Source organism: Podarcis pityusensis, assembly GCF_964106645.2.
Source record: "Podarcis pityusensis genome assembly, chromosome: 2".
Taxonomy (NCBI): domain Eukaryota; kingdom Metazoa; phylum Chordata; class Lepidosauria; order Squamata; family Lacertidae; genus Podarcis; species Podarcis pityusensis.
The window spans coordinates 52,064,913-52,080,646 of record NC_138029.1 but is presented as its reverse complement, the minus strand read 5'-3'; the positions used below and the strand labels follow the sequence as shown (position 1 = coordinate 52,080,646).

The 15,734-nt window shown below is 42.3% G+C and overlaps 1 protein-coding gene across 4 annotated transcripts in view; it reads right to left on the bottom strand.

The window, feature by feature from the left end:
* SH3PXD2B (SH3 and PX domains 2B) overlaps nt 1-15,734 on the bottom strand; it is a 102,057-nt gene that overhangs the window by 68,368 nt on the left and 17,955 nt on the right. For all 4 annotated transcript variants that reach the window (XM_080997120.1, XM_080997121.1, XM_080997119.1 and 1 more), the window contains exon 2: nt 12,612-12,692. Coding sequence is in view for 2 of the 4 variants with exons in the window: in XM_080997119.1 (XP_080853245.1) it covers nt 12,612-12,692 (81 nt within the window). In the remaining 2 variants the exon portion in view is untranslated. The remainder of the gene's footprint in view (nt 1-12,611; nt 12,693-15,734) is intronic.

Below are 15,734 nucleotides of genomic sequence, written 5' to 3'. Positions count from 1 at the left end.
CCTACTATAATCAATGAACCTTTTCTCACAAGGCTGAGCCCTATAGTCACAAATACCTAAACTAGAAAATTCTGCACTTCTTCAACTGTGTCCCTGTTCAGTTGAGCAGAACCCAAACAAATGAGATTTCCAGAACTAGTCAACTTCTTAGGCATATAGACTGCTTTTATCCTGGAAGTTTATTCCTCAACACTAGTTCCTGCCAATAAATTTTGGGGGGGCCGTTTCACACGTGCATGTTAGTATGTGATTGTTCAATAACATATGACTCACAGCTGAATTTGTAAACAGACCGCAATATAAAACACTGTGTGACTACTGTGGTATTTGATCTGTGATGTGTCCGTGAATGAGCAAAGTTCTCATTGCAGTCCTCAAAGTGATAAAACATGCACAAGTGAACCAATTTTTTATTGTCTCACCACCCCACCTCTGTCAAATTACCATTCCTTCCTCATTTTCTAATTATTACACTGATTCTTAGAGGCTCAATTACAGCAGGGATGGAGGACCTCTGGTCTTCAGATGTTTGACTTCCAACTCCCATCCTCCCCGGCTAGCAATGCCAATTGTCAGAGATTAGGCTAATCTGTTACATCTAGGGATTTCCTAATTATCTTATATTACAGTATCTCACTAAATATTTTTTAAATTTCTTCCAGTCTTCTTGTGTTTCCTCCTCTTTCTGGTCGCGAATTCTTCCAGTCAGGTCAGCCAGCTCCGAAAAGTCCATCATCTTCATCTGCCGTTCTTCTATTGTCAGTATTTCTTGCAATTTCCATTTTTTGGCTAATAAAAGTCTTGCTGCTGTAGTGGCATACAAAAACAGTCTAACATCCTTCTTGAGCAATTTTGGTCCTGTTATTCCAAGTAGAAAGGCTTCTGGTTTATTAATAAATGCATTTTTCAACATTTTTCTTAATTCATTATAAATCTTTTCCCAGAAGTCTTCAACCTTGGGACACGTCCACCACATATGAAAAAAAGTGCCTTCTTTCTCTTTACATTTCCAACATAAGTTATCATTAGTGTGGTAGATTTTGCATGTGTGTGTGTTTGTTTGTTTGTTCATCACATCAAACTTGAAGTACAATTTCAGGTTTTCTGTTCTGCCACAGGACACACAGAGAGTGAGATTGTGTGTGTGTGTGTGTGTGTGTGTGAGAGAGAGAGAGAGAGAGAGAGAGAGAGAGAGAGAGAGAGAGGTTTCCCCTCTGCATCCCCTTCATGAGCTTAGTGGAGATCAATCTACAACATTATAGGAGCTTGTTAGCAAAAGGTAATCTCTGTTACAGTCTATTTCTTTTAGATTATCCACTTTGTAAATGAACTGTATTCAGAACAAAACCACCTTTCTGTGTAAGGTCTCACAACATCCCCTGGCTCTCAGGCCATAGTAGCTACTCACACTTCACAGAGAAAAGACAGGAGCTTTGTTTTGTTGCCCTAGCATTCAGTCCGCCACAGGTTCTTTTCACCTGCAAACATCAAACACACCCCTTCACAGGGAAGCCTTAGTTTGATTTTACACCTCCAATGGTCTGCCATGCTAAGAAAAAATACAGGGAGAATATTGCTCATCTCAAATATTTTGTAATATTTGTGTAAATATAATAGTATTATCTTCCACTGTGCACAGGTCACACATTTCTAGTGATCTTCACGCATTCAGAGTAATTCCCTTAGGTGCACCAAACAGACTTTAAACTTTTACAAAAAAAGGCCCATTAATTGGTTAAAGATTCCCGTTTGGGTATGGTAGAACCGATTTCACTAACAGTAAGTCCTTGGCTAACAAAAGCTGTGTGTCTTTTTCCTTCTTTCAAGTTCTTGGCACAGCGCTGTACCCACATGACACACCACACAAAACTTCAATTCTGGCATCAGTGCACAGAATAAATGGGTTGCTAGGATCAGCAAAAAATGAGCACTGCAGAGTGCATGAGGCAATTAATAATTTCCCTGAAAGCTTCACATTTTTCACTCCATATAGATCCAGTCATCAGACATGTCATGGAAGCTAAAGAGAGATATTTATACTCCTTTTATTTAGACACTGAATCATAGAATTGTAGAGTTGGAAGGGACACTGAGGGTCATCTAGTCCAACCCCCTGCAATGTAGTAATCTCAACTAGATCGTACATGACAAATGGCCATCCAACCTCTGCTTAAAAACCTCCAAAAAAGAGAGGGGTTTTTTTTATGAAGCCACACTGATTCTTTAGAGTCCTCCCATATTCTTTCTTGTTGGAATAGTCTGCATTTTGCCTTCAATATGTCACCTTAAAAAAACTCCCATCTACCTTGGATTCCCTTCTCTTTGAATATTTCTGACCATGTGATCTCACCCAGCACCTCCGTAAGCTTTTTGAAATCAGCCTTCTTAAAGTCCAGAGTACATGTCCAACTACACTCAGATTTCCCTTGCCTCTGAATCATTAAACCAAGGAGGACATGATCACTTCCTTCCAAGGTTCCCATGCTTAATATACCCACTGAGATCATTAAAAAAGTTTTTTATTGCTACCTTTGAAGGTGACCCAGAAACTACAACTAATCCAGAATGCGGCAGCTAGACTGGTGACTGGGGGCAGCTGCTGAGACCACATAACACCGGTCTTGAAAGACCTACATTGGCTCCCAGTACGTTTCCAAGCACAATTCAAAGTGTTGGTGTTGACCTTTAAAGCCCTAAACGGCCTCGGCCCAGTATACCTGAAGGAGCGTCTCTACCCCCATTGTTCTGCCCGGACGCTGAGGTCCAGCGCCGAGGGCCTTCTAGCAGTTCCCTCATTGCGAGAAGCAAAGCTACAGGGAACCAGGCAGAGGGCCTTCTCAGTAGTGGCGCCCGCCCTGTGGAACGCCCTCCCATCAGATGTCAAAGAGATAAACAACTACCTGACATTCAGAAGACATCTGAAGGCAGCCCTGTTCAGGGAAGTTTTTAATGTGAGATCTTAGTTTATTTTTGGTCTTTGTGGAAGCCGCCCAGAGTGGCTGGGGAAACCCAGCCAGATGGGCGGGGTACAAATAATAATAAATAATAATAATATTATTATTATTATTATTATTATTATTATTATTCTTCCCTTGAAACAACTGTAATAAGTATCTCTGTGCTATTTACTCTCACAGAACAGGTGAGCTAAGAAAATGAAATGCAGCAGCTACTTCTATTGTCCTTCCATCCCTGTGCACACAAAAGAATTGAGCTTGCTACTAAAATAGGTGCTGTAGAATAGAACTTGTTTCAACAGGTCACTATTCACACATGTGCACAGGGCCAAAACCAAATCAAACTTTTCATTTGACAGCTGATAAAGATAAGGCATGAAAAGAAGAAGAAACTACCGTAATTCCCAGTAATGTTAATGTTTAATGTAACTCACTGTGTTTTGGAACTGAACAAAATTGACAAATATAAAAGACCATTATATCAAACAAAACAATAAACATTGCTGGTGCTACATTTTTTAAAAGGGTGTGCATAACGTGGCACCTTTTAAAAACGTAAGCAAAACTTTTTAGCTTGCCATTGCTATTTCTGTAATTTGTGTTTAAGGTTATTGACCATTTTCTTCTTTGACACATTATTCTGAAAATATTTGCTTAAGAATGCAAAGTTACATATAACAAAAAGTAGTTTCAGTTGTATATACTGTTTTGTTTATGTGCTCTGTTATGTTTGATAAGTAGTTTCTCTTCCTTGCATTTTGTTTTTGTTTCAGTACCTCTAGCCTGTTTTGTTTACTCTGCTTAGTTTTTGAGAAGGATAATTGATCTGATTAGTCAATAAAGTCAGCAAAGAATCTCAGATTTATTTTTAAAACCATAGTCCCTTTTGCAAGTGGCATTTAGAATACAACCAGGTAGCCGCCCTCAAGCACAAATTGTAGCATAACAGCATATGGTTCAGCCACAGTTTTTGAACCAGACTGTGGTGAGAAGAGAGACAGACTCTTTGGAAATTAAGTCAAATAAACCAAGCTACACCTCCAGACCCAGCCAATCCCTGCCCATGGTTAATGGACCTCTAGTAGGTAAGGGATGATGTGATATTGGTGTCTCTTACCATGGTCTGACACAGCAACTATAGAACATGAGACAGGTTTTTGCTGCCAGACTCCACTAGCAGTAGACTAGCTGGACTTCTTTGCTGTAGCTTTTAATTAAGTGGCTGTGGGGTTTTAAAACATTAGCTCACACTTCAGGCTTCTTCAACTTAGAACCAGGGAGGGACAATTAAATTTTACTGTAGCAGTGTAGATCTGAAGGGCTTCTATATGCAAATATATCATACATCACACCCCCAGAGAGTGAAGGAGGAGAGGAAATACTATCTCACTCTTGAAAGCCAAAAGCCTATTTTTAAAAAAGTTGCCCTATCTTCAGGTTCACAGCACATGTTTCAAAATAAGTATTTTTTCCAGTGCACACCCACCTTAGGTGATGGTGAGCTTCCACCGCATCACTCTCAGAATTGGGAAACAAACAAACAGACAGACACCGTCTTCTCTTGGATATGTACACAAAAGACTACTTCGTCAAGGAAGTCACACACAGAGAGAGACATTATGGTGCATCTTCTTTTAAAGGACAATTGGGAACCAAAACTACATATTCAGAATTTTCATGAATACGGGCTTCCTGGCACTTGGAAATTGCACTTTTTGACTTCTGTCCACATAAAAATAAAATAAAAAAAATCTACATACAAAAACAAGGAACGAGGAACCTCCTAACCTAGACTTCTCCCTGACATGTTAGCATTAAAAAGATGCAGAGACTTGTTTTTGTGTGGGTTTGTCCAAACAGGCAGTCCACACAAGCATTTGGAAGATGCTGCTGCAGATGTTAGGGCTCTGGAGTCCTGCCTGCATGCTAAGTGTTTTGCTGCTGATTTATCTCCAACCAAGGCAATAAACATGTTCATTTTGAGCCTACCTCTCCAAATGGTTTGGGCACCCCTAGGGTTCAGCTGTCTTTTGCACAAATAATACACACCCATGCCCACTGAACTGCTCTCCCTCTTCCAAAAGCTTGCCCTACAAATGCTGGTGCACTTATACAACAACGTGTTCCCGTTTTCTGAACAGGAACCTGCTTTCACATGTAAAAGGTTTTGAAGCTTATGTTGTTATGAATGCAAAAAGGGTACCAGTGACTAAGGCTACGGGTTGTAGACATTCAGTGGGCCTACTCTGAATAAGACTTGGTTGGCGATAACTCTATATCCCCCTCCCCCCGCACATACCATCATGTCTACCACCAGTGCTTTTTTTCTGGGAATATAGTTGCCGGTGCTCACCATGAAATTGTTACAGATGTGTGGCATTTACTTTAACAACAACAACAAAGAGGTGCCAGTACTGTGTACCCTTGAGTACCCTCTGGGGGGAAAAGCACTGCCCACCACACATTTTACGCAAACACAGACAATCCATGCCCAGTAATGTGTTGAAAGCTGGATCTCTGCTTCTTTTAAATCTTCAGTTTAGGTAGTAGTAAATTGAGTAGTAGTAATTGAGCTGTTATGATCTTGGATTTAAAAAGAAGTTCCCCAAAGCTATGTACTTTTGATGTGTTTCTCTTATGTGCAAATTGCTTAGTGCTGCTTTAGCAAGCCTGGCACAGTTTTTTTATGGAGGTATTTCTCAAGTAAATTTCCAAAAGTAAGAATCAGATGGGATACCATTCACAGCAGTATATACAAGCAGCAGATAGTTAGTGTGTCTGTCTGTTTAAGCCAATTCCAAACCTGGCTGGGCTACTTTGGCACCAGAGCATTTGGTAGAATGAGCTCTCTGCTAGCTGCCAATGCAGGAAAGCTATTAATGGATCAAGACCAAGGAGCCAGCTTTCAACTAGTGTGTAATACATCATTATTATGTATTCGGGAGAATTCAGGGGAAAGATTTCTAAGATACTGCAGCTCCAAAGTGACTGGAATAAGCATATTTATGACTATACCCCCTGCCCCTTTAAGATTTCTTATTTAGAAGATTACTTGCTTTATAGAACTTGCACTGCTACCATACTGGGAAGTAAATTACTAATATTGGGGTTCATCTACTTCACTACTGCCTTTAAGCCTTATGCATCCTCTTAAAATCTGAATAAATAAGTAACAAAACAGCATTTATAAATGAGGCACAGGTACTGCTACCAGTACCACAAGATAATATCCCTGCTGCAAAGGGATTTTTTTGTAATGACTTAAATAATTAGTATTGTAGACTATCAAGCATTTGAGCTACTGTATCAAAATGATAACAGTAAACTCTTAGGCTAGAATAGCAAGTGTCGAGTCTACAAGAGATCCAGTGTGAAAGGTTTTTTATTGTTTTGTCATGGGGTGTGTGTGTGCTATATTATTTTGTTTATATGCTGAAAACAATGAGGTCACAGGGGCCTCATAGCCAAACTATGGTTACCATAAACAAGCAAGAATGCTGGTTCCCAGAAAGACATTCGTGGCTGTTTTACTGCTCCACTAGTCCCGCTGCTGCTGTGTTGGGAGGTAAGCTTAGTGTTTTGACCCCCACATCTGCTCTGGAGGGTTCACCCAACTCTCCAGAGCAGGTTTTTGGTATGTGAGGGCACTGTGGGGGCAGGTGGGAGGATAAAAAGGGGACAATGTGGGGTAAATCTATTCCACAAGCAGGCTAACACTGCTGGAAATCATCCCTGGCATTTAAACTGAGGGGCAGTATAAACAGATGAGAAAAAGGTGAGTTGTGCTCATAAACCTTCCCAAAAGGTGAAGGCAGACTTGAGAGCATCTCCCAACCAGAGTCAAATGGGAGTTTATACCAAATAGTGCAGTGGGAAGTAAGAGAGATAAGGATAGGGAGAGACATCTCACTGCATCCCACCCCAGTGTCAATACTATGGTCACTGGAAGGGACGCACACCTACAGTCAAAGAGAGAAGGATCAATTATGGGGCCTTCCTCTAGTTATTTCAGGTGGTATACCAACAGCAATGGCTGTAGTGAATATTATACAAGTACCGTATTTTTCGCTCTATAAGACGCACCGGACCACAAGACGCACCTAGTTTTTGGAGGAGGAAAACAAGAAAAAAAATATTCTGAATCTCAGAAGCCAGAACAGCAAGAGGGATCGCTGTGCAGTGAAAGCAGCAATCCCTCCTGCTGTTCTGGCTTCTGGGATAGCTGCGCAGCCTGCATTTGCTCCATAAGACGCACACACTTTCCCCCTTACTTTTTAGGAGGGAAAAAGTGAGTCTTATAGAGCAAAAAATACGGTAACATTAAGCTGTTAGGGCATGTCTATACAGTCTCACATGAAATATGGATTACTTGTCAGGATGTAACTCAAGGTGTGGACAAGGAGGTAAGAGTACGAAACAATCCTACCACCCTAATTCATACAAGTAAGGAAAAGAAAAGCCACTATGAATCAGATCAATGTTCCCCACCTGCACTCCCAAATTTAGCAGCAGTTATGGTAGACAGGACATAAAGCTGGCAGCTCTAAATGGGGGGCAACTGAGCTCTCTAACCAATTTTTAGTAGCAGGTGAAGAAGATGGAATTAAATTAAATTTTATACTCTAGACCTACATCCATGATGGTTTTCCTTTTTCAAAAAAAGTAAAATAAAAACCCCACTCACAACAAAGCAGTGAATGACCAAAGGAAACCTGCAGCATAATGGGAGGCAGCCTCTTGGTGCACATTACAATTTATTCTCATGCCATGTATAAAGTTTCCACCATATCTGCCAAATGGATCAGTGGCCAAAATAACTTTGGCACATTGAATGCCCAACCCCATTTTGATGGCAAAAGCACTTTGCTTCCAGGGTGGTGACACATACATCGTATCGCCTGGCACAGCACAACATGAGCTAATAGGAAAAAGGTCTGTTCTATGAGAACCATTCCTCCATCTGAAGCAACCTAGGAGAGAATAGCAAGTCCAGGATTTACAACACGTTGATCCAGATGTTTTTTTCTAAAACAAGAAATTATGGCTCACTAGTATAAGGCAGTATGAAATTGGGGGGGGGGGGGGGTATGAAAAGGAGAAAGAGGCCAGAAACCAAAAGAGCAAATACAGAGCAAACAGGATTCATGAAAGTACAAGTATCATAAAAAAATGATTTTGATTTCCATTGGAATTGGAGTACAATTCAGCAAGTTTGTTCCATTCAGGCCACTGATTACAATCTCAGCTACTTATCAAGTCTTCAGTGACTGCAAAGCAGCATTCACTGCCCCACCCCATTTTGTTTCAACAAGAACAACCATGTGAGGTAAGTTAGGCTGAGAGATAGTGACTAGATCAAAGTCACTCAGTCAGCATGGTAACTGACATCAGGACAAGACAGAGAAACCAGAAGAAGAAGAAGAGGAGGAGAAGGAGGAGTTTGGATTTGATATCCTGCTTTATCACTACCCCAAGGAGTCTCAAAGCGGCTAACATTCTCCTTTCCCTTCCTCCCCCACAACAAACACTCTGTGAGGTGAGTGGGGCTGAGAGACTTCAGAGAAGTGTGACTGGCCCAAGGTCACCCAGCAGCTGTATGTGGAGGAGCGGAGACGCGAACCCGGTTCACCAGATTACGAGTCTACCGCTCTTAACCACTACACCACACTTCACTCTCCCAGGACATTCTATACAAGATCTCAAAGTAGCTGTCTTTTTACAAAAGAATTTCAGAAATAGACTGGAAAGGGAAGTTGCTGAATTGCAACTTATTACCAACCTTAAAAGACCTGGTCATTGGATTCTTATCTCATTATACGTGATAAAGCTATTTTTAGCCATCTCACCCCTTGCTTTTTCCTGTAAGACCAATTGCAGTCATTAACAGTCATCAACAGGTTTACCACACCTTATCAGCCAATCACCCATTCCCACCACCCTTCTAAGTAATACCCCTCCCCACCCTCTCAATATATATAAGGGTCTGGTGACTTCTGTTGCAGTGTATCTGAAGAAGTGTGCATATACACAAAAGCTCACACCAATAACAAAGTTAGTCTCTAAGGCGCTACTGGAAGAATTTTTTTTATTTTGTTTTGACTACGGCAGACCAACATAGCTACCTACCTGTAATATGATAATTGAGGATTTGAACGTGGTCTCCTGATGCCTAGTCTAACACACTAGCCTCTCTAATGCCTATGAGTCAAGTCCTTTGAAACTTAATTGTGTTTAAGTGATCTGAAAGTGCTCTCTGTGATGTAATTGCTGGTGGTCCATTCATATTACAGTACAGCAAACATAATGAAGAAACCACAGATAACAATTGCAGCACTTATCTGTTCTATTATATAGGTAAACAAAAATAAATGGCTGATGAAGAACCTTCCCAAGCTGAGATCTCGCAAGTACACCTTCTCTCCTCCACCCAGTCTCAAAGGATCTTGAGTCATCCAATAGATTTTTACCCTCTGAACAGTTGTATTTCATGAATTTTGTGAACTACCTTTGCAGACTCCAGGTGAAAAAAAAAGTTGTTGCAAGGCACTCGATCAATAAACCAGTCCTTAGGTTTGCGACTTGCTATAATGCCCAGATTCAGATCATGAGGCTATGGAAGCAATTTTAACAGGTGCTCACTTGGGATTTTCCTCTTGTCTATGCAGCAGAGTTTGTGTTCTGGCTCATAAAGCACAGCTAGTGCCCTTGGCTCATCTCCCTTTGGAAAATACACTCTTCATCTTATGTCCAGAACTAGATAGGAATATTCTGTGTGGCTTTTGCCACCAACTTTCAGATCAAATCAGACCTTCCATGAGGCCTAGGCGATTTATCAATAGATCGCCCAGGACAAGTATGAGGAGCAGACCGCGATGTTGGCTTCACTCAGAGGTATATCACTGATGAAACCACCACAGCTCCTGAGTCCCTCTGCTAGTGACTTCCCCCGGCAAGCGTTACTAGCAGAGCGACTCAGGAGCAGTGGCGGTTTCACCAGTGATATATGTATCGCTAAGTGAAGCTGCCATCCCACTCTGCCCTCATACTGCGCAGAGAGACAAAAAAGCTGCATCGGCGAGGCGCCAATACAGCTTGTTCCTCCCTCTGCATCTTTAAACTGCTCAGCTGAGGAATGTGCAGTTGCCATTCCCCTCAGCTGAGCAGTTAAAGGATCCTCCAGCCTGGCACTGGCTCCCACGCAAGCAGGGGGAAACGCCAGGAATGGCTCACCTAAGGCTCAGGAGCCCTCCCATGCCCCAGCTGAGCCGTACAAACAAGCTGTGTTGTCCCAGCCTGCTAGGCACTGGGGTGAAACCGCCTCAGCTCCCGCAGTGAGACCTGCGGCAATTTCACCTGGTGCCTCGCAGGCTGAGGCCAATGCAGCTTGGTTTTTCAACATTGTGGTATATCACCAGACCGCGATGTTTTGCTGGTGATATACCGCAATGATGATATCGGCCAGCCCTACCCTCCATTGTGGTTTTGTCTACCTTTAGCAGCACCCGAACCACCCTCCTCGAAAATTAACTTACTACATATGATAATAACAGAACCACTGGGCAAAAGTAGGAGAGAGAGAGAAAGTTATGCATTAAAATTGGAACTGGCTATCACATTTGCGCTGCAGAAAAACAAGAAAACTCTGTAATATAATGTATTCTCTTTCCAGAAACCTGCAATGCATTATGCTGCCAACAATGCTGTGCAATGAATTAATTCTCTTTCTACATTCCATGGTGTGCATTACTGGCAAAATAATTCATTAGGGTCATTGTTCACGGAGAAACTGGAGAAAGGAGCTGAATGAAGGGGCTTGTATCAAAATAGGAATCCTAACCCCTGGATACAAAACCCACCAGACTCACAAAAACTTTGTGACCACCAGTTTACCAGAAACGGATTCCATTCACAATGAGCAGGAGCTAAATGAAATGTCACTTAAAAAGATGGCCCCAAACACGCACTCTGCATGTTCCAAGTAACCACATCAGACTATGGCCTGAAACATTTGGTAGCAACAAACACCCTAATTCAGCATGCTAGACATTTAGACACTATTAAGCTAATATCCAAACTCTGAAGCACCAGAAATAAAGCATCACCAATTCAACACAATTTTGGAAAAAATTAATTCCTCATTCTACAACCATTCAAGGAAGCAAAGCAACATCTGAAGCAGTAGTGGGTATGAAAACTAACACTTTCCAAACAACTGGCTCCCCCCCCTTTTTTTTACTGAAAGCTACTTTAAGACATGTAGGAAAAAGACAAATGTGCAAAATTCACATATACATTATGAAGACATGAGCATCTTGCAACTTTTAGAAATGAGATTTAAACCGGAGCTTGAAGACAAATGGGGCAAATTTTCAGGTCAAAATCTAACAGGCAAGGGATTAAAATAAGATAAATCCTGATAAAATAAACAAGTGAGCCTTTGCCCAACTGTACAGATCCACCACACCTTCACAGCAAATGGTTTGTGTTACTTGCATGGCAAGTGGGGCAAAGTCTACTAGCCACCTTCCTTGTTTATCAAACACAGCTCCATCCCTGTCTTAACTGTTAGACACAAGTGACTCCACTGGACACAGAAGGCCCATGGAACGCATGAAGGAAAGACTGAGGGAATCCAGACTACATCTAGGCTTCCTTAAGAGCAGGCCAAAATGCATCAGTTGTGACCTTGCACGTGAATCTTATGCCCAACCCATGTAACTCAAGTCGAGAAGCACTTGGGCTTAACTTAGGGTTTATATGAAGCTTCAGAGAAAGCAAGTTCTCCTCCACAACAAAGCAGTTGCAGTTTTAAAGGCCACATTCACATGCTGAGCATGGAAGACCCAGAGCAACTCTGGCAAAGTTGTGAAGTAGCTTCTTTGCTGCTGCTTCTCTCATTTATTTCCTACACGTCTAATCTCCTTTTTGGCCAAACTGACTTTCAAAGCAGCTGGCAACATTAAAATCAATCCATAATACCAAGTAAAACCTCCAATAAAGGCAGCAGTCAAAAATAAAACTCAAACACACAAAAAGGAAACAGGAGCAATAAAACATAACCCGGTTCCAGTAAAACTTTGAAGTCCAATATCTGCAGTGAACATCAAAACATGTCTTTAAAAAGCATTTCTGAAGAGGAAGATCTTAACTTTAGTTATCTGGCAGCCTCCTTGCATTTGGGAACACGCCCCCAAACCCCCAAAGCTCGCCCTCTTCTGTACTCGGGAGGTTGTAGACTCTCCTTCCTTGGAGGTTCTTCAGCAGAGGTTGGATAGCCATCATGGATGCTTTAACTGAGATTCCTGAATTGCAGGGGGTTGGACTTGATGACCCCTGGGGTCTCCTACAACTCTACAATTCTATGATACTATCCTGCCCCAGCATGTCTGGAACCAAGAGGGTGGTTCTCAGAAAGAAGGAAAGGTGTGACATGGATCAACATTAATGCTGGCACTTTCAATAAGCATGCAAAACCATAGGAGACGAACCAGCCACAGGACTTCATAATCCATTCAGGGCAGCTGTCATGTAAAAGTGTAAAACTTTCACCTGACCAAAATACTCTGCGCCATCCCAAACGTAGGTCAGATAATAGGTTATAGCCCTCCAGAACAGGAACCCCAGAATACGGCAAAAACACAGCAATAATCTTACCTGCAGGTCAAAGAACTTGCTGTACCGTCGGTAAATTGCTTCAGTGGCGCCATTGGACCAGGTGACTTTAATAATGTATACCTGTGGGGAAGAAGAAAGACACTTTAGGGAACTTAGATCACATCAAAATGCTGTTAAGATGCTTCCATAGTCCATTAAAGAGATACTTTAATTAATCCTTAGAAGATGATCATTGTCTGGGCAGCTATTCAGAAAGGGCAGTAGCTGGGGGTGGTTTCTTTGCATCATTTATATGCAAACCTTTTTTGTATTGAAAGGGGCCGCTTTAATGAAAGTCCTTTTTACTCACCTTTCTTGCCCTTTTTAAAGATTTATCTGTAATCCCCATAGCTTTGATTTTCAAAATTAACCCACAAGAAGCCCAAGTGAGGTCAGAAAGCATTAACTGTCATTCACACATTCCTCACATGTAGAGCTGCTGTGTTTTAACTGAGGACCAGGACCACACTTTTAACCCTGCTACCTAAAACAACCGTACATTGTCTACAATAGTCTGTAAGTGAACTCTCAATGCATGAGCTGCTCCACACATGAAGCTGCTCTGCGCAATCAGGCCACCCAGCTGTGCAGGTGTGCCAGCTGCATGGAGCCCCTCTAAAAGCAAGCAGAACCTTGCAGGTTTCTTGTTTCTTTCCAGGCAACCGCACACAATGCAATTTTGTTCCAGGAAAACAGATGTGCTCCCAGGGACAGAGCTAAAAGGCACAGCCCCACTTTACAGTCAATGCACAGTTGGCGCACAATTGTGTGAACAGGGCTTCCAGTTTGGCTGTATGATGATGCAATAGAACAAATAAGAGCCAGCTATGTGATAACATCTGTAACAGCTAGGGGAACACTTCCTGGCTTCACCGTGGACTGCGTTTTTTAAAAACTGGTGCTCAACAGCAACTGCAGGGAGTACTGTACAATCACTGCTATAGGCTTCATCCACGCTGCCCTGGAACCTTCAGGGTTGTGCTGCTGGGAAACATCTTGGCTTGATCTTCCTAATGGATGCTCAAGATAAATGAAGCCCCACAATGAAGAACCCTCACGCGGGCAAAATTAATGTATCTGACGTTGTTTCACAACTGTTTGTTTGCCTGTTTAACACATTTCTATACCGCTTAATCATTCCCATTTCTAAGGAGCTGCTTTCATCAATATCTATGACTAGCAGTTTGATATCCTTCATACACATTGTCTGTAGCCACAAATTCGAGTCTTGGAAAGGGACAAGAGTAAGCCTCGCTTCATTATCATCTAAATTTGGCTTCCAGTCCCTGCACACAGACATAAGTAAATTTATCACCAACACTACAATCCCAAAGGCCGGAGTGCAATGGTGGCACAGAGCGGACAGGGATTAAAAGCATCAGGAATATGCTCCCTGTGAATGTTCTTCAGAGTTAGCTAATTTCCCACCCACTTGCAAAATTTACTGCCCTGGGAAAACTGGTAAATATTTAGAGATCGCAGGCTGTTAGTCTTGGCTGTTGGCCATGCCAAACAACAGCCATATCTCCTCCTGGGGTTCTGCTGCTGTCACTGCTTTCCTCTGTTTGCTCACCTCTTGGGAAAAAGAGCATGTTGCATCCAATATTTGTTGTGTCTAAGAATCTGAAACCACTTTACCCAGCCTTGCTAGCTATTTAGGGGTGGACTGACCTGGGGCAACAAAGTTTTCCCCACAGTGCCATGAATTCACATCCCTGAGAAATAAAAAGTTCCAGTGCCACAAGGCTTGGTTTCCCAGGCATGAGAGCACCTTAAAACAAACACTATAAAAGGCACCTTATTTTATATAGAGAAGCAGAATATAAGTTGAGAGTAAGCAAGGGCCTCAGCAATACAGATTCATAAGACAGTAATGGGCAGCCTCAAACCCTCCAGATGCTGTTGCACTAAAACTCCCATAAGCCCTAATCATTGGCCATGTTGGCTAGGACTGATTTGAACTGTAGTCTAATCTTTAGGGCCACAGGTTCCCCAGCCCTGGTCTAAAGAGAAACATGGACAGCCCATCCTCAAGGCTATCCCCACTTTCTGCTAGCTCTTGCCAGAAACTTTCCTCTCTCCACCTCTTCCAAACCACAAACAGCAGCTTCTCCTCCTCTCCAAACGCACACACAGCTGTCATCCACTCCCTTCAGTTAACAAGAAATCACCCTCTCCAAGCCCTGATGGTCGCAAGGAAGTTCCTGATGATCAGGAAGCCATCTCCTAATTATTAGCCTCAATGGCAACAAAGAAACATCAACAGTTCATCCTGGACTATTAACCAGCATTCTGACCAACAGAAGCATATACCAACATGTTTCTCTCTGATAAAGCTTCTCTGTATATTTTGTGAAAATACATATTAAATGTTAACTTTATTCCATCTCAAAGCTTTTGTTACTGGTTGAGCTTACCTATGCAGGTCACTCCCACCACAGACAAGGTCACAGAAATGGAACCTCTACTGGGAGCCTGCAGCTTATTTCATTCTTTCCTTTTGCTCTCCTCCCCCTGAAGCTGCAATAACAATTCTGGTGTGACTCCCATGTGCAGAAGCACCACCATCTGCTTGGAAGTGGGACCTATAAACTGCACTTGGTTACATACTTCTCTATGGCTGGTATTCCAGTTCAGTTATAATAACAGCTCAACCACTTTTGCTACCTTGCCCACAAATCCCTGAAACATCTCCCCCCCCCAATGTACACACAACCTTCTGTTTCTGGAGAGCATCCATTCTATTTCCTAGGCTACCCCCATCTCCTCCACTCCTTTCTCTGTTGCACCTACACATTTAACATTTGTCATGTTGCAATCAAGTCCCTCTCTATAACTTTTTCTTCTCCTGCTCTCCATTCTTTGCCTTCAGTGGCCAGAATCACATACAAAGCACCCCTTAGCAACAGGTACCAGATGCTCCATGCTGTATATTGCTGAATTTCATGTCTGAGTGTGCACCACACACACACACACACACACACACGAGACTAGGGATGCATCAATTCCCATTTGAAGGAAAAGAGCACCCCTGAAGATTTGGTCCAGCTTCACCCCAGTCCTTTACAATCCTAGCAAAGATACCATTTCGAAAACCCCAAGTAGGAAGTCAAAATTATCGCT